Raw genomic sequence first — 18,957 nt, 5'->3', positions numbered from 1 at the left:
AGCTAAAAGTGTGTGTGTGTGTGTGTGTGTACGTGTGTATGTATGTATGTATGTATGGGTATGTATATATGTATGTATGTATGTATTGATTGACTGATTGATTGATTGGATTTATATCCCACCCTTCCTTCCAAAGGAGCCCAGGGCAGCAAAGTGGGTATCAAGTGTTACCTTCTTTTAAAAACAATTCTCAATGCAAAAACCAGAGGCTGAGCTTATATCTATCTCACTTGTTCTTTGTTTACCCTTGAAAAAAAGCTTTATCAACAGAAGATAATCTCTTTATATACGACTGTATCTAATATCTCGGATTAGAATGACAGTAGCTGGAAAAATGATTTGGAGTTAATGCAGCTCTATTGGTTGCAAGTCGACCCATTGGTTGGAAAACAGGTGTCCGGTTCAGAAATAGGGGCTAGGAAAATCAATGTAGCAAAGTGATATGGCAATTCATTGTTATCTATAATTTGGCATTTGGTAGTCATCATACAAACTACACATCTTTTGTCAAACTGACAGAAAAGGATTGTGTATCAACTATTTAGCTGCTGTCCTTCTATTTGCATTCCATTCAAAACATTTAAGCAGCATAAACAGTAGTAAAGATTAACCTTTCTACTAGCATAAAATCCAAATGATTTTTCACAAACGTGCACTCCATTTCGTTTATATAGCATATCAATACAACACCAGGGAAAAACATTTCTAAACTGTTTAGCTTGCAGAAGCATTATTTATTCTGACAGCATATAACCTGCCTACCTAAAGATGAGTAAGAAGATCATTTTCTCACTTTTGAAGATGGGTTGGCAGTCTTACCCTTGTTTTGTCTTTTTATTGTCTCCGAATCCTTTATTCAACAACGCTTTAAATGTTATTATATTGTATGGGTTCACTAATTAACCAATTCAGTTGCACAATAGTTTATTATCATCTGTGCTCAAGCAAGCTTTAATTTGGTAATCAATATGCTACTCTTACATCAGTCTGATGAATTTCTCTTGAAGAACCCAACAAGATTCTTGAAGAACCCAACCCTCTCAACCATTATCTGTGAAAGTTGGTAACAACTACATGGCAGAGATTGGCTGGATTTGTCAGATCACTGGACAATATCATTGTTGGAGGGAAATGTACTTTCCGACTGAAAGGAGGCAGCGGTAATATCCCAATTTAATATAAACTAGTCTCTCTACTTGTGGGTAATCTGCCTCTTCATGTAGTGCTTGGGAGGCCCTTTTGATTAACCCAGGTCAATGGGAACAAATATGAATTCCCCAGCAGCTTAGGTGGTTCTAGTCTTTGAAGCTTTGTCTGCTGACAAATGAACACTTGAACAAGAAAATATGACCGATGAAACACATAAAATGCTGGCAAATACAACAAGAAAAAAATATGAAGCAAATATTTAACTTACTGCTTGTCCTGACACTGTTACATAATCCTTAGAGGGACAATTTAGCATTCTTCGTATATCCTGAAGGTGTAACTGGATCTGATAGTGCACTTCCTGAATCTCATCCTTCCTCTTTTTTATTAAGGGAAATTCTTCAAGATCCTTGAACAGTTGGGTTTTGTCTCCACTTCTAAGTATACAGAATCCAAGAGTTAAGATAGACACCCCTCAAAAAAGTACACACATTCCTTAATACCGGGTACTAACAAAAAAGTATTTACATTCGTAACAATAATAATATTACAGGACCATTTGTAAGAGCCATTCGTTAATATTACATAAGGATACTGTACCGTGTTTATATAACAATTTAGGCTGCAATCCTAACCCTATTTACCTGGAAATAAGCCCAACTGAATTCAGTACAGCTTATTTTTGAGTAAACATGGAAAGACTGCACTGTTACTTACTTTGCTGCTGCTTCATTAAGCATGCTTATATACTTCTTTGTTGAACAAAGCAATTCTGGAATTTCCAAAAGACTCTTCTGTAATAAAGGTGTTTGAACCTGAGTACGTATAGCTGGAACCAGTGCTGTGATTGCTGTTTCCAACTGAGAGAGTGTGCTGACTACCAGATAGAACTCTTGAATGGAACACTGAAATTAGAAACAATTGTAACTTCAAGGCTAATATTTTAAAAATTAATGTTCCTTAGTTTCTTCCCAATTTTGGACATTCATTGAAATATATGCACCCTGATTATACTTGCTGCTGGTATCACAATGGGAAGGGAACTTATATACATGGGATGCAGTCAAATTGGTGTCGTTTTAATAATGTTTAAAATAGAATATCAATAATATTTTAATTTATAGTTTAATGCATAGCCTGAAACTGTAGGCCTACTACCCTACAGCATTACGAGACAACTTCCTCAGCAAATACAGAAGAAAATACATATTTTGTATTATTCACATGAACAAAATACTTTTCTCAAGACACTGATAATATTGAAACTGATTTAAGAATATAGTATTAATCACTTGTAGATCACTTTTTTTTTACCTTTTTGTGATAAATACTACAGAGTCCTCGTTCAACATCTGGCATCTTATATAGAAGGTGCTTTATTTGGCCAAAGAAACTTGATTCTGATAGGAGAACCTCAGACACCGCATCAAGTCGAGAATTAATTTCACTGTTAAAAAAGGATTATTTTACTACAGACTGAATGTTCTCTACAATATAAGAATTTCAGGATCTCTGTCTGGATCACCCCACTTAAGTGGGCTGGGTAGATAGAAGGCAAAGTTACATAAAGTGGCAAGATTCTTAAAAGATCTTCAACACCACCATCAGAAAACAGTTTACAATTAAAAGATTTAACCCAGAATAACCTTTGCTTTTTCTGTGGATTTATATTCCTCACTCGGCACAGCACAGACACCCTTTCTTAGTTAACTAGGGGCTGTACCACTGCTCACTCTGCCTGCCAACACCTCTGCAATTCCCTCCACATTAAACCCTAGAGCTTCCCCTTAACACAACATGCAACTATTAAGCTTGCATTTCACTTTCCCAACCCCATTTCTGAAGCCACTTCTCTCTTCTAGTCTGCAATCCCCCTTTGCACCCATTTCCATCTTCACCCCCATGTCCATGCCTCCCCCTCCTTTTGTGCACCCACCCCGGTAGCCTACTGCATCTTTCTTCTCCAGCACAATGCAACCATGAAGCATTGTTTTCACCTTCTGCCCAATTCTTAAGTGGCAATCCCTTCCTGTTCTTCAGATTCTTTCATGGCCCTGCTTTCATCATTACGTTAACCCCAACCCCATACCTCCAACCTTCTCCTTTTTGCAACCTCCCTTGCACCCCCATTTGCACCTTCATTCTCTTTTCTCAACTCTCCTTTGTACACAGAGCACCCCTATTTCCATGCAATGACCTTTCTCCTATTCTGCAGCTCCCTTTGCGTGCGCACACACCATGATGATATAAGTTACTGTATCTTTAAGATGAATAGACTCTGAAGAGCAATCCTGCCAGTTATCTTGTTTAGGCAGTGAGAGATTTTACTTTCTTGGGCTCCATGATCACTGCAGACGGTGACAGCAGTCACGAAATTAAAAGACGCCTACTTCTTGGGAGGAAAGCAATGACAAACCTAGACAGCATCTTAAAAAGCAGAGACATCACCTTGCCAACAAAGGTCCATATAGTTAAAGCTATGGTTTTCCCAGTAGTAATGTATGGAAGTGAGAGCTGGACCATAAAGAAGACTGATCACCGAAGAATTGATGTTTTTGAATTATGGTGCTGGAGGAGACTCTTGAGAGTCCCATGGACTGCAAAAAGATCAAACTTATCCATCCTTAAAGAAATCAGCCCTGAGTGCTCAGTGGAAGGGCAGATCCTGAAGTTGAGGCTCCAGTACTTTGGCCACCTCATGAGAAGACTCCCTAGAAAAGACCCTGATGGTGGGAAAGATGGAGGGCACAAGGAGAAGGGGACAACAGAGGATGAGATGGTTGGACAGTGTTCTCGAAGCGACTGGCATGAGTTTGGCCAAACCGCGGGAGGCAGTGGAGGATAGGGGTGCCTGGCATGCTCTGGTCCATGGGGTCACGAAGAGTCGGACACGACTGAACGACTGAACAACAAGTTAGAGAACTTTTCAGTTGGTGAGTTTTATACTTTTATTAACAAGCAAACACCCATATATGCACATCTTCTAAATTCCTACACTGAATCTGGAACATCAGACAACACATGATACCAGAAGTGAAACATACTGTAGCACAATATTATGGAATATCTGAGGGCTCCACATCCTTTGTTTCTCACAAAAGAGGCAGCTGGGGAATGGAAGAGGGTGAAGTTTAAAACAGTCTCCCTCCCTCCCCTTACCCTGTTCTTCCCCCTTCAGGGATGTAGAGACACTCAAGAGTTTTGTTTTTTTTAAAACCAATTTTAACAAGAAGAAATAGCAGAGATGGGTACAATGCAGCAGCTAACACCTCTTCCCACTCCCTTATTGGGGTACTCAAACTTTGTTTTTAAACAATCATTTCCCCAACCCCCAGAGCCACCCCTGCTTGCTCCACTGAAAGCTCTGCCATGTTTAAAATTGCCACTTTCCCCTTCAGATTTACTCCGTCCCTGCTCTATTCAAACCTCTGTTGTTTAAAACTATGTACCATGTCCCTCTGTGTCTTTTCATCCCTGCTTTACTAAAACCTCTGCTACTCTGTTTTCCTCTTTATCTCCCCCTCCCCTTATTCAAATTTCAGGCACTCTTTTATGCCAATACTTTCCCCCTCTCAATTTTTCTCCCTTCTTGCTCCCATGTCAAGCTGATTATACTAATCTGTCTGGATAAACCAGCAATCAGGGGCTAGCTTAGTACCAGTCTAGAAATTAGGAGAGCCAATTCAACATACAACACACACACATACCGGTACCTCTCTAAATTGAAGGATCTAGCATTACATTTATGGATAGCATTCCACCTGAGCTGGCCTTTTCAAAAAGCTATGATTCAAATGGAGGACCATTCTCTGAGTCAAAAGGCTTCAGACATTTTTTCCCCTAGTTTTCGTATGGGTATTTAAAGGAGAACATAAATACATCTAAAAATACTAACTATATATCACATTGGGACTGGAAAAACATGTTTATGAACTCTATTTATGAATACATAATATACCAACATGAACCAGTAAGTGTAAACATACTACGACTGAGGAAAGATGAAACACTACCCTAGAAAGGTTAATCTGCACTTTAAATCATTTTCGCATATGGCTATGCTACTATAGCTCCAGTAATCTAACACAAAAGAAGCATGCATACACTCTGCCTGCTGTAATCCTCAATATTTAAAAAGCGGGTCAAGAGAACATCATCCAATATCAAGTGACCTATTTTTTTTCACCTCACTACGTTTTTTAAACACTTTCCCAAGAATAATAAAATATAAGACTCCATAGAGGATTATGTATGGGATAAATATGCCACTGTAAAAGGGCCATTTAAAACATTTTTGCTTCTACTACAATTTGTTGTAAATACAGTACAACAAACACTATGAGAAAGTAAATATTCAGATTGTATTATCTGAATTTTAGTTTGTTTTTATATCTATACTAAGAATTGCATCATGTATATTGTCTACATTTTATGCAAACACAAATTGTGCTACAAGATTATTTAGATTCACAGCAATTGAGATAGATGGATCAAACTTTCTATATACTTTTAGCATAAAAGCCGCAACAGTCTTTTTTCTGTCAGGAAGCCCCTGAGTGTGAACAAATATGTGGCTGCGGGGGGGGGGGGGGACAGGGACAATATGGGCCATGACAAAAGTGAGAGAGAAAGTTTAACAAAAACCCATGCAAAAACACACATTGATCCTGACCGATTCTTCAAGGAACTGCAGAACTATTACTAGGCTGTAGTTTTCTTTTCTTCTCTCAACCTTCTAAGTAAAACATTAAAAATTTGAAACATCTTGAAACATACTACATATCCCATAGCCTATTTCTAGCAGTTTTAGAATGGCTCCTTTTGGGTTTTTTGTGGTATGATGGCACAGCTCTGTTCACATTTGCTAAACAATAGTGAAAATATTCATGAATGCATCTAGAGGGATGACTAGATCTGCATACTACTATCTCCACATCTGTTAAATGGTAATCAAGGGCTTTTGTTTTGCACAAGTAAAATGCAACTTCAGCAACTATCACCTTGAAAAGGGAAACAACCAAATTTGTACAAATGAAGGATTTAAATGTTTGCCAAATATAGGTAATCTTACGCAAGGGTTATGTTCCTGGTTATCAAGTGTATAAGCAAAATTGTGTAAAGTACTAGGAAACCTTTTTTTATTGTTGCAATTACCAGTGAGGGATAAATGCAGCTCTTAGTCTTCCTCCTCTTTTTCCTCACCCGATGATAGTTCAAAGGATGATATGAGGGTAAGGGGGAATAACCGATAGTTCAAAGAGTGTTGGGGGGGGGTCAAACTCTGAAATCAGATCATTTCTCTACAACAGGGAATATGTTTACCTTTTCTCTGCCATATAAAACAGATGCAGATGTGGATAATCTTTAAGTGTCTAGCATAAGAGACAGGATCGTTTTTCATACAAAGTTGTATTCATACTTCAATTGTAGTAGGAGAGGAGCCATTCTCTATAGCATTATGAAAAGCTATTTATGAGCAATTAGCCCAATATTGTGACATCAAGCTAGACCACTTCACACTGACTTCTGTCTCTGATACAATGGTCCCTGCTCACTCTCATGTCCCACTCTCATATTTTCCAAAATAAAGTTTTAGTTCCAAAGTATTTACTGTATGTTGATCCACTTCTAAGCAGAATTACTACTGGGTCTAAATTAGGCTTCAGTCATAAACATTCCATCCTTAGGGAGAGATGAACCATTGAATAGAATGCATCCATAATGAAAAGCTGCAATCATCACAAATAATTCTGATCTACAATTACAGCACATTTTGTTGCAACAACAGTCATTCATCATGATAAGTCAGGAGAGGAAGCTGCTGAATGCAAACTGATTAGGAAAAAAGATAAAGAGGCACATCAGCCGGTATCAGTTTTCTCAGCTTCCATTCATATATTACTGAAAAGAAAAAAAAAAGCTGCTGACTGGTGAGGATTTTACATAAAATTCTAAATTCTGAAATTCAGTTAAATGACAGCCAAACAACTGGATGCTTCCAGCTAGCAGAATTTTGTCTCCTACCAGTGTTCACTCCCCACTAGTTCTATAACAGAGGAATGTCTCTTGCATTGTTTCCAACTGTATCAAACTGTACTGCCAAGGGCAGACACTGACTCTTCTAGAATTGTCACAATCACCGCACAGCTGAAAATAGTTCCTAGGATGAACATGTAAGTAAGACACACTAGTGAGTGATACCCAATGGGCACAGCAGAAGTTACCAGTAATTCTCAATAAATTTACACCACAAGAGTATCTTATGGAATTCCCTATAAGAAAGCAAAACAAAACCCAACTACGTTAGAAGTGAAGCATTTTATTTATTTCCTTATGTTTCTGTTCTGGCCTTCCTCCCAATGGAAACACAGGGTGGCTAGCAATACAGAACATCACAATCAAAACAAATAAAATATTGTTAAAACACTGCATCAAATCTAAAAATGGAACCCGAACAAAGCAGCAACACTAAAATCAACAAAACAATCGGTTACATCCCAACGCCTAGCCAATGAAAAGTTTTTATTTTATACCAAAGTATGGCCAAAGTAGAGGACAACTATATATTATTCAAGAAGGAGTTCCATTAAATATAGCAAGTAATGCTATGACACTGCCAGCATGTTTAAAGGATGCAGAAACAGGAAAATGCATCTTTTGTAACAGCCAAAACCTAAAAACACACTAAATTTTACATGGAGTATAAGAGCTGGAGTAGCAGAGCTGATCTGAAAGTTGGTAATTATTCTTCGAAGCTATCAGTGTTTAATTTAGCCTAAGAAGAAAATTAGCTGCATAGACTCTCATCGAAGGAAAAACAAAAGAATTATACCTTTAAAATAATCAATATCCAGCTCAGCTATTGGGTAGCAAAGTTATTTGGTAATGAATACCTGGATTTCAAAAGAGGCTGTGTCACCCATTTCTTTAGTCTTCGTTGCCCAAATGAAGTTTTCGTATGATCCAAGACCCAAAACAGGCTGCCTTTTCTTTTCTTATCAGTCTGCAGTAATGGCAGTGTTTTATTCAATCAATTAAAACACATTCAAAAGAAAATATGGGAAATGTGAACTTTAAGAATCTTAGTTCGTTAAACATATTCTGTTTTTCATCAACATAAAATAAAAGTAGTATGATAAAAACGCACAACAAAATAAGTTTACCTTTTCCCTCAGAAACTCACATTTCCTTGAATGGATCCCTTTTTTGAAAAGTGGTGTTACACTGGCTACCACAATCCTCCCATAAAGTGGTCAATGTTAATAATATCTGCACTTCTGAAAAGATTGTGCTCTTTGATAAATGACATTTGGTTCTATTACTTTGTCTTTTGACTGTTTGTTCTACAACTTATTTCCACACATTATACATACTAATAACATCAGTGCAGTGATTTAGATAAGAATCTCTTGAACTTCTGGAAAAAAGTTTAGTTTTTCTTTTACTTTTTATAACTCCTTCAGTGATCTTTGTGACTAGATTCCTGCTTTTGGTGTAAATGCTTATTTATTTATTTAATATCTTTAGCCTTTTTTACCTTCAGTAAATTCCTTCTTTCCTTAGCTTATTTTCCATGTTCAGTTGTGTTCCAGGTGTTTGTGCCTTTTATGGGCAAGAGCTTCACTTTTAAAAAGGAACTATTATCTTCTTAACTTCAGTATACAGTCATACCTCGTGTTGCGTTAGGTTCATGTTGCGTCTTTTCGGCTTGCGAACGCAACAAACCCAAAAGTGTATACTTCCGGATTTTGCCCTGCGCGGATGCGCAGAAGCGTTCTGCGTGCTTCGCACATGCGCAGAAAAATTCTGCGCACTTTGCACATGCGCAAAAGCGCATCACGCTCCACACCTGAGCAGATGCGCCACTCTAGTTGTGGACTTTTCGGGGTTCGAACGACACCCTGGAATGGATCGTGTCCACAACTAGAGGTATCCCTGTACTTATATCTGGCCTTTCATTCATCACAGAATTAAAAATGACTAGACCAGGACCTGCTTAACTTCAACAAGCTGGCTGCATCAAATGCCCTCAGAACATGCATGCCCTGCACCATGTTCTTCTTCTTGATTGGTATTAAATTGTGCTGGCATCCTTCTAGAGTTATACATTATCTGGTAAAAAGACGGATACAAATCAAAACAATGAATATAATGTCACCTTGGTAAATGCACTACCCCAAAACTGCATTTACTAAAGTACTGTGAACATAGGCTCAGAGGGAAATCAGGAGATTGGAGACTAGCTGCTAAATTCTAACTCAGGGGTTCTCAAACTTTTTCAGCAGGGGGCTGGTCCACTGTTCCTCGGACCTTTTGGAGGGCCGGACTATATTTTTGAAAAAGAAAAAAAAAGAACAGTGGCGGAGAGAAATGAGCGGTGTGAAAGGGTTCCGGAGAGGGGCTGGCAGCAACAAAGCCCAGCCCCCTTCCTCCTCTCGGCATGGCGGGGAGAAGCCAGGAGTAGGGAGTGGGGAGGAGGCGCCACCGTTGTGTGAGGGAGAGGGAAAGAACGCATGCGCTGGCAATCCATGTAGCGATTCCCGGACTGTCCGCGGGCTGTATTTAGAAGGCAATTGGGCCTGATCTGGCCCGCGGGCCTTAGTTTGCCGACCCATGTTCTAACTGCTGATTCTTCCCTGAATATATTCCTTCCTAGAAAGAATAACAGACTCATAGGTCTCCTGTTTCAACTTACTTCCAATGTCAGAGTCTAGCTGGGGGAAATCTGACTAAACACAGGAAGCTAGGGGAGAACTGGTGGATGAAGGACACGTGCAATAATCCAAGACATGCTTCCCAAAGCAAAGAAATGTGCAGGATTAAGCATACTTTCTTACCTGATTCTGTAAGATTTCAAGATTATTTACTGTAGACCCATTAAGTATCATATATTCAGCTTCACTTGATAACTTCTTAAAATTACTGAAATAAAAAGCATTATTCCATAGTGATGACACAAAATAGTTGCTTATTAAGCTTTAAAATAAAATCATGGCTTTGTATATTGTTGGGGAAAGCATGTTAAGACATATGAAGGAGAAATAGCTTCTGGTAACCACATGTGAATCATTTTACTTCTTGGAAAAACTAACTTAAAATCAACTACCAATGTTTGTCTCTCTCAAAAGAAGATTATGTTAAAGTCTGCAACAAATATACAGAAATAGTGACTATTTCACCATGCTTGATTTTGTTGGAAGGAAGTTGCACCTCAGTACAGATTTCACGCTTAGCAACTCATTTTGTCAAGTTTTTTGGACTAAATTATCCTTGCAATTTTAAGTAGATTGCTAGTATTCATCTGATTTCCTTCATGTAGAGATGTTGATAGTGAATTAATTAATAGTGTCAGAGCTAGATAAGCGTTCTACAGTAAGCTAGAAATCAGGGACCAGGATCGCTGGGACCAAGTCAGTAGTCAAGACTGAAGAACAAGTCAGCACCAAGGTAGAAACTGAGATCAAGAAACAAGTCAGAAATCAGGACTGAATGAAAATCAAAGCTACAGGAGCATGCCAGATATCAGGAACAGCTTTTTGTTTAAACGAGGCTTAAGTGGAACAGGAAGTCCTTTTATAGTCCTTCCGGTCCGGGAGGATTGAAAAGCCAGCCTTGGTAAGCAGTGACAGTTCAGGGTAGCCATACTGTACTGAACATGCTTCACAAATAAACAAACATTTGAGATGAAAAATCAAACCAATAACCTGAGAATCTATTAATTCTGAAAAATATGGTAAACATACACACTTATAACAATTGCTCTAGCCCACAAAATAGAACAGAAGCGGTGATTTGACAGAATAAGGATTTGCTTAAAAATTCTTCTCATAGTAGTTCTGCATTTAGTATTATAGTAGTTCAACTATGCAGTATAATAACCAGGTGAGTAATTTTTAAAATCATACAAGCATATACTTTTACATTTCTAAAGTTTTCCCACTTTTGTTAGCTTTAAATGCCTAGTTATAGAACATCACGTTTACAAGTGGGATATCACAAAAAGTACACTTATTTTATGAAAGGAAATTGGCCAGAGGATGCAAAATAATATCCCTACAGTATTCTTTCTTCAGGATTGTGATTTTCTGAAATTAAAAGTACTTACCTTGGGTTGTAGAGTATCTTTTCTAAATTAAATTCTTTAAGATACATGATTACAGCAGCCAGGGAGCATAGCACTGACTTATCCAAGTTTAAAACCACTGACAATGCTTGGGAACCTTAAAAATACAATTGTAATTTGTGTAGTTGTATTACAACCAGCTTTTATTACAGCAACATATAAAATCCAGTGTGTAGGAGCTCCTATTCTGCATTATATTTTAGCTCTGACTCCAAATTGGCATCCTAATCACTACTACAACAAATGTTACTTTTGCCTATCTCATACTTATGGACACCACAGCAAGGATATCTCCTTCAGCAAGTGGTATTTTTACAATCTACACATTTAATGCCTTGTATTTGTTTGTGCATTTTGGGACAGAGAAAAACTGTGACGCCTTACTGGGCAAGAAGAGTTATCAAATTCTGCATGATATAGTGGATTCAGGCAAGGGAAGAAGCTTTGCTGCACGGGAAATAGTGGCTGTGCATTCCAGAGCTGGAGAGGCGGAAGAGGAAAAGCAGCAGCATTGCTATTGAGAAATGGAAAGCCTTCCTGGTATTTGCTTCCTTCAAATTCTTAAGCATATACTTTTGTATTACCACAAACGGGTACAAACACATGGGCAGGATTTTATGCCACTTACCTACAAAGTTCTGTATACTATGTAATAGGGGCTTATGTTACCATTGCAATGGCACAAACAGGCTAAAAAGAGAACCATGTTTTCACAGCAACAATTTATTACTGGGAAAATGAGAATCCAAAAAAAATGTTGGGTGATATCCAATGTACTGAGTATGACTTAGTTAGGACACACTGCAAGTATATTATATTGTTTATATTATTAACATCATCATCATATATAATATCAAAACCTTTCTTAACAGAAACAAGTTAACTAAGCATTTGTTACTTGAAAAACTGGTTGCATAGAAACAGCCTAAGACTGAAAACCTATACAAAATTACTTAGAAGCTAGCACCAATGAACTCTGAATAGCTTACTTAAGAATAGACATGTACAGTATAGGATTGCATAGCAAGAAATTAATTAGGACTGTTACTCCTGTGAGACAAATATTCTAAGGAACTGTCAAGATTCCTTGTGTGGCTCCCTTCCCAAAAGCAACTTGCTGCTCAACTGACTAGTAAAGAGTTTCGTTCTTGAATTATCCTTGGTGTTTTTATTTGAATAAACTGTAATTTAAAATGAATGTTTACTGGTTATCAAGAAATACATATGGATGGAATGACCTTTCTTATTCTTAAATACTGCTATACTATATATATACTATATATATATACAGTGGTGCCCCGCTAGACGAAAATAATTCGTTCTACGAATTTTTTCGTCTAGCGGTTTTTTCGTCTAGCGAAGCGGCAATAACAGCCGCGCTCCGCTAAACAAAGACAAAAAAAAGACGAAAATTTTTCGACTTGCGAAGCAGCCCCATAGACTTTTTCGTCTTGCGGGGCAGCTTCCGCTAGACGAATGCCGTTCGTCTAGCGAGTTTTTCGTCTAGCGAGGCATTCGTCTAGCGGGGCACCACTGTATATATAGTGTATACACACACACACACTCTCTCTCTCTCTATATATATATATATATTAACAAGCACAATTTCAGAATATTAAAATCTACTTGTAAATTAAGGAAGATATGACACTGTGAAGTAACTTTTACAAAATAATAAAATCGTATTTAATACAAATGCAAACTATTCAGACAAATTTCAATGAGTTTCTGAATCAGTTACCTTTACTATCAAGTACTCGATCTCCATAGAAGTCTGTAATCAATTGGAAAGCATTGCTGTACTCAAAATGCTTGTTTTCCATCCTCTCTACCCGAATTCTGTCATCCTGTAAGCTGGAAATAAGACGTATGTTTAATCTTGTTGTACTCTTACAAAAATAACTGATAGAAAACTCACAATATCAGAAAATCTATTTGTCTTACTTCACTGTTTGCGAACACATCAAGACGCAGGACTATTTCATTAAGTGAAACTTTGAAAATAAATTTAATTTTTGAAGTGTGCCCTTTTCTCATTGCACAGGTTGATCAAATCACTTTGTAACTCAACAAATTAGATTCTAGAGTAGTTTCAAGGCTCTGTCTTCCCATTTTAGTTGCTACTAGCTAAGTCCTGAAGCATTAATAAATCCAGAAGAATGGCATTAATTGTGCCCTTTATTTAGTTAGTTGGATTGATAACCAGGATTTTTCTAGTTTCGGGATAGGTTTAGCATTTTGCTACCTAATCCATTCTCACAGCATTATGATCAAAGTCCCATATTTAATTTATAAAATATATGGTGCCAGGACACATGCTTGCCTTCTAGCCAGCACTGATTCTAATCCTACATTTTAGGGAGTTGGGTGTGCTGAAGGGTGAGTTTTCCCATACTAAGCAGCACACACACACACACACACACAGAGTTTTGCCAGTAAGTGCCAAAAATCCAATTAAAACATGGTAAGGGAATTCAGGGACATACAACAACATCTGAAACGTGTGTTCATGGAGTTCTAAATACTGTTCCAGCTAGAACACAGGAGCTATGCATAAACCTAGCTGAAGGACTCATTAGCAACCAGGGCTATCTTGGAGCTTTTGTGGCTCTGAAATTAAGCTCTCCTGCCCTGCCATAAAAGAATTGCCCCTTTCTTAAAACAAGTACTGTATGCAGTTTATAACACTGAAGTCATGTGATCCTTGAAGGACCTCACCTTAGCTATGGCCTCCTACTTGCTGAGACCAGAAGGATGACTTAGGAATCATGATGTGTCCAGTGTTTAGACTGAGGATGCTGTAAATGTTTATGTCCCTCTCCCATATAGCCAACCAAATACCGGTGCTATCCATACCAAAAAAAGGAGGGAAGAAAGCAAGAGATTACCCTTTCTCACTATGAGAGATCCCAGTGCATTCTCTCTTTTATCCTATTTATGATCTTCAGGGGACAGTGAGCCCACTGCTAGTAGTCAAAAGTATGCCATACAATCATGAGAAGGGGGTATCAACAAACTCAAGGTAACCCCAAAGTGTGCAGGGGTGCTCAGGGGGCACAGGATGCTGAATGACTGTTGGAAAGAAGGAACACCATGAGGAAGGGAAATGTAGCCGCTCCCCATTCTGCACAGGAAAAACCAGTATGTGTGAACTTTCAAATATGTAGCCAAAGTAGGGTGTGCAATGTAACCCAAAATGTTACATTGTGAGTTTGCAACACACAAGAGTTTTAATTAGTTCCCTAAAAAAAACAAAAAAACCTTACAGTGAGTTTTGTGGTTTCCTCAACAGAAGGTATTGGACAGCAAGCAATGGACAGCTGGCTCTGCAATTACTCTTCTAATTAATGCTTTCTTTTATAAGCTGGTGTGGATTTAAGAAGCCATTAGGGTAAGGGAAATGCCCTGCCCTGTTTTTGCAATTAATTATGTTAAGCTTTCCTGGCAGCTTTATGAAAATGCTATATGTGTCTTACATTATCTTTATCAAAAGTCATAGAAATCATATTCTTCAATTATTCTGTTTATCTAAAAACACATTTTGTGAGAGTGAAAATCAGATTTTATGTGTGCAATAAAATGATCTTTATGTACTGCAAGGTTTACATGTTTCATGTCACTCCAAACAATGCTTTTAAAAATGAAATTTTAAACCTAGTTTGTCATTCATATAGAAACATAGAATTGTAGAGTAGTCAGGGACTCCAAGGATCATCTTGTAAACCCCCTGCAATGCAAGAATCTCAACTAGATCATACATGACAGATGGCCATCCAACCTCAGCTTTAAATATTCCAAAGAAGGAGAGTCAGCAACCTCCTGAGTCAGACTATTAATATACTTCCAAATCTTAACAAAACTAGTATCTACAGATGTTCTCTACAAGTGGAAAAATAAAACAGTCCTAACTGATCAGACTAAATCTTACCCAGATTATAAAAACGTGTACATCTCAAAGAAACTATGGCCAATGCAATGAACCAGTATTATCCCTTTACTATCAACTCCTTTAAAACCTTAAACCACATAAAAACTTAGTGTAAGGTTCAACTAAAACTTGAACTAGAGAGCTCCTACTTGGTCTCCTATTGCCCTTGATGGCAAACAATGGGGATTAAGAGTGTAGGAAGAAAGTACAAATATTGCCTTCCTAGGCTGCATAATGATTCCACCCCTAAACAGTCAATTGGTTCTTCCTGGACAGACCATAAATGCTCCTAGCTTGCAGTAAGTACTTGCATGTGCAACAAGGCAACTCTCGTCTTGGTTCTGTCACTCCCTAACTTTGCCTCTTTGACTTGTCATAATGTCTATTCCTCCTGTTTCTCTGCCCACCTTAGCCTGCTAAGAATGTCTGCTGGCTCAGATCTTGGCCTGCAATAGCTCTGACTCCGCAACAACTCTCCTTTGAATCTGCCCCAGTTCTTCATCTAAACACGATCCCAATCTAACTGGGACCATGCATGGCTGTATGCTGGCCAACACTGACAGCACAAGAATTTTTTTAAATGAAGATTATATAAAAGTGTCTTATGAATGCTATTCTGCATCATATACTTAACATATTTACTGTGTGCCTACCTGCTTCAGAAGTAGTTTTGAAACAATTTCAGTCCTAGCTACAACATTCATATATGAAAGGAAGTTTCATTAAAATATTTTTGTTACTGCAGACCATAAACAAAAGTTGCTAGCTGTCAGTATTGCTTTTTGTTTTCTAGATCCACCCCTCCCCCCGGTAATAATTGTTTCAAACAGAAGTAGAGGTAAATGATGTTTCAATGAAGTCAAAGTCAACTAATTTTTTTAAAAGCTCATATCTATTCATTTCTTCAGTTTTCTGCGAAGCCAAATAACAGATCATACTTTCCATTCTTGTTTTATAGTCATACATGCATAACCATCAATTCTGAATCTGGGAGCAAGTTCAGCATCATGGGCTCCTCTAAGCAGCTCTTTCGGCAACTCTGAAGCCTAATATAGTCACGACTAGTGAAGTGCCAGCAGTTGCATATGTTCAGATGAGGCCAGGGCAGGGATATAGGAAGCACATGTTTGCATTGTCAGTGGAATTTAACAGGGAATAAGAAAGAAAGAAAGAAAGAAAGAAAGAAAGAAAGAAAGAAAGAAAAGCGTCCAGCAATTACAGCAATAATATTTCCACTGCTAGTGTTCTTAAAGGGTGGGGAAATATTCAGTCCAGGACATATATATTGTCTAAACACATTGTATGATACACCAGATGAATGCAAATAGCCCTAATAAATTTGGATAGGGCATACTCCAGACCAACAAAGCACACATTAAAATATCTGCAAAATACACCAAGAGTGAACCATGAAATTAGTTGGTCATAACAATTTCTCCCCTTGTGCACACTCTGCATATATATTACACTTTACAAAAGATGCAGGAAATTAGGCCCACCAGGCCTTCCCTTTGGGCATGTTAGGCCATTTAAGCCAAGCCCACCTATCTTACACCTTATATCATATATAGTATCAGGTATGGAGCAGGTAAAAACTTGGCTCAGCCGAAAGGGTTTTTCTCTGGCAGTGCTGATCAGTGGTGCCTGCAAAACCATATGGCAACATAGCATTTTGTAAGGGGCTTCTCAACATCTGATGATCAGCTAGTCGTTGTGTCTTGCTAAGACTCCTGAAAAGTGCTACATTGCATAGCACTTTGCAAGGGGCTTCTGGAGACCCATGCAGGCAAAAAAGATCACTGTCAAACTTGACCCACAAGGGGTGGGGCAAATAACAATCTGGCCTCCCAGCCAGATGCAGTTCTCCACCGTACTTTACCACGTATCCAAATTGCTATAGCTTGTTAAATAACTCCCTCTGGTAGGAGGCCAAACCTTTCCAGTCTTCTAGAAAATTAAAAGTTAAATTCACATCAATTAAGGCTACAAATCTGGATTTTAGGTATTTAAATAACTGATCACACTCTTCTTTTATTAAAGAGCTTTTATTTACGTCACATCATTTCCTATATTAAGGGTTAGAAGAATTACTGTGTACACACTGCTAATAAGTTATTTTAGTGAATTCTGAAAAATTGATCAAGGGGTGCTTGACAGTCACAGACAAAACACAGGCATGATAGTAATGGTCCACCTTCAGTATGTCTCTGTGTACCCGTGCTGGGAAACTGGGATACAGCTTCATCATGAGTGGAAAGAGTGCTTTTGCACTGATGTCCTCCTTGAGCTTTTTCATAGGCATCTGTTTGATCACTGTGAGAAAAGGATGCTGGGATAAATGGGCCATCAGTCACATCCAGCTGGGCTCTTATATTCTTAACAATTGGGCTTGGTAAATGCATAACCCTGTCCAACCATGATTAGGTGATTGCTTGGGCAAAATTTAATTCAAACAGAAAGTATTCTTATAGTCATTCCTGTTCAAGAGCATCTAATAACCAGCCTCGGAGGGCAAGATCACCTTAGGCAGATGCCTTAACATGAAGTTCAGTTGCTCATCATACAGGGCAGCCACACACAAACTGAAAGTTTGCTAGTTTGAGCGATGTTATCTCCTGACACAGGTAGAACAGAGTTATCCAACTGCCAGTAATACACTCAGCAATTAGGATATTGCATTGTGAGGCCATTAAGAGATAATTCCTCCTTTGCATGTCTGTATTAGTGACTTTTCAAGGCACTGGTAAACAGAAGTGGTGGACTACTGCAGATTTTGTCACTGCAAGTCTACTATGATTTTTTAAAAATTGGGAAATTGCAAATAAAGATTCCCAAAGGGAAAAAAGACAACTACAAGAAGAGTTACTTGGTGCCTTGTACTCACTCCCTTCTCATTACTACGCAGGAGACACCAACTAGGGACTCTAGCAGTATGACCTGGACACTTTGTTCACTACATCAGGCTGCAAGAGAAAAAATAGTGATGAGACTGCAGGGCATCTTCATCTGCTCTGCAAAACACTGGCATCATCAGACTTCCTCACCAGAAGCCATCAATAGTAGCCATTCCATTAGACACATAAAAGGAGAGATAGGACTGCAGGGACTCCGCATCTGCTGTGTTGAAAGACCAGCCACTTTTGGCTTCTCCTCTCCTTGAAATCTTTCCATTCCCACAGATCATTACACAAACTCTACAGCTAGGAAACAGTGCCAGAGTCTGCTTTTCTCCCTTCATCCTTCCCAATTTCTTTTCCTTTTGTGTCGTAACTTTTAGATTGAAAGCCTGAGATAGCCAGAAAGTAGTACTGCTGTTACTGGCTCAGTGTGGGATCATCTGGTCCTATACAGCATCTAGCCTGGCTTCTCAATCATTTATATACTTACACTGCAATGTCTACTCAGAAGTAAGTTCCACCAACTTCACTGGGATTTACTCCTACATATAGGACTGAAGCCTGAGCTCTTACACTATCTGGAATAATAAATGACTACTCAATAGTATCCACTTCATTATATAACCTGTTTTTGAGCAACTGTATTTGCTTCTGGGGCCCCAAATGACTTAAAACTCCTTAAGACTACCTCCTTGTCCACAGAATCTCTCACGTTAAAAGCAACAGAGGGGGACTTCTTAGCAGTTCCACCATCCTCAGAGGTTCAGAGTGTGGCCCAGGAAGAGAACATTCTCCTAAGTTATGGAATTTCACCTCCACAGATGTGTGTATGATACCTTCATTATACAGTTTTTACCATA

At 38.4% G+C, this 18,957-nt stretch overlaps 1 protein-coding gene across 3 annotated transcripts in view; it reads right to left on the bottom strand.

Moving 5' to 3' along the window:
* MSH3 (mutS homolog 3) overlaps positions 1-18,957 on the bottom strand; it is a 52,558-nt gene that overhangs the window by 18,614 nt on the left and 14,987 nt on the right. For all 3 annotated transcript variants that reach the window (XM_033164305.1, XM_033164306.1, XM_033164307.1), the window contains 7 exons: positions 13,014-13,126; positions 11,255-11,369; positions 9,987-10,071; positions 8,043-8,152; positions 2,464-2,596; positions 1,867-2,054; positions 1,418-1,586 (listed from right to left, as the gene is read on the bottom strand). In XM_033164305.1, coding sequence (XP_033020196.1) covers positions 1,418-1,586; positions 1,867-2,054; positions 2,464-2,596; positions 8,043-8,152; positions 9,987-10,071; positions 11,255-11,369; positions 13,014-13,126 — 913 coding nt within the window. The remainder of the gene's footprint in view (positions 1-1,417; positions 1,587-1,866; positions 2,055-2,463; positions 2,597-8,042; positions 8,153-9,986; positions 10,072-11,254; positions 11,370-13,013; positions 13,127-18,957) is intronic.

Source organism: Lacerta agilis, chromosome 11 (assembly GCF_009819535.1).
Source record: "Lacerta agilis isolate rLacAgi1 chromosome 11, rLacAgi1.pri, whole genome shotgun sequence".
NCBI lineage: Eukaryota > Metazoa > Chordata > Lepidosauria > Squamata > Lacertidae > Lacerta > Lacerta agilis.
This window is presented reverse-complemented; position numbering and strand designations above follow the sequence as displayed.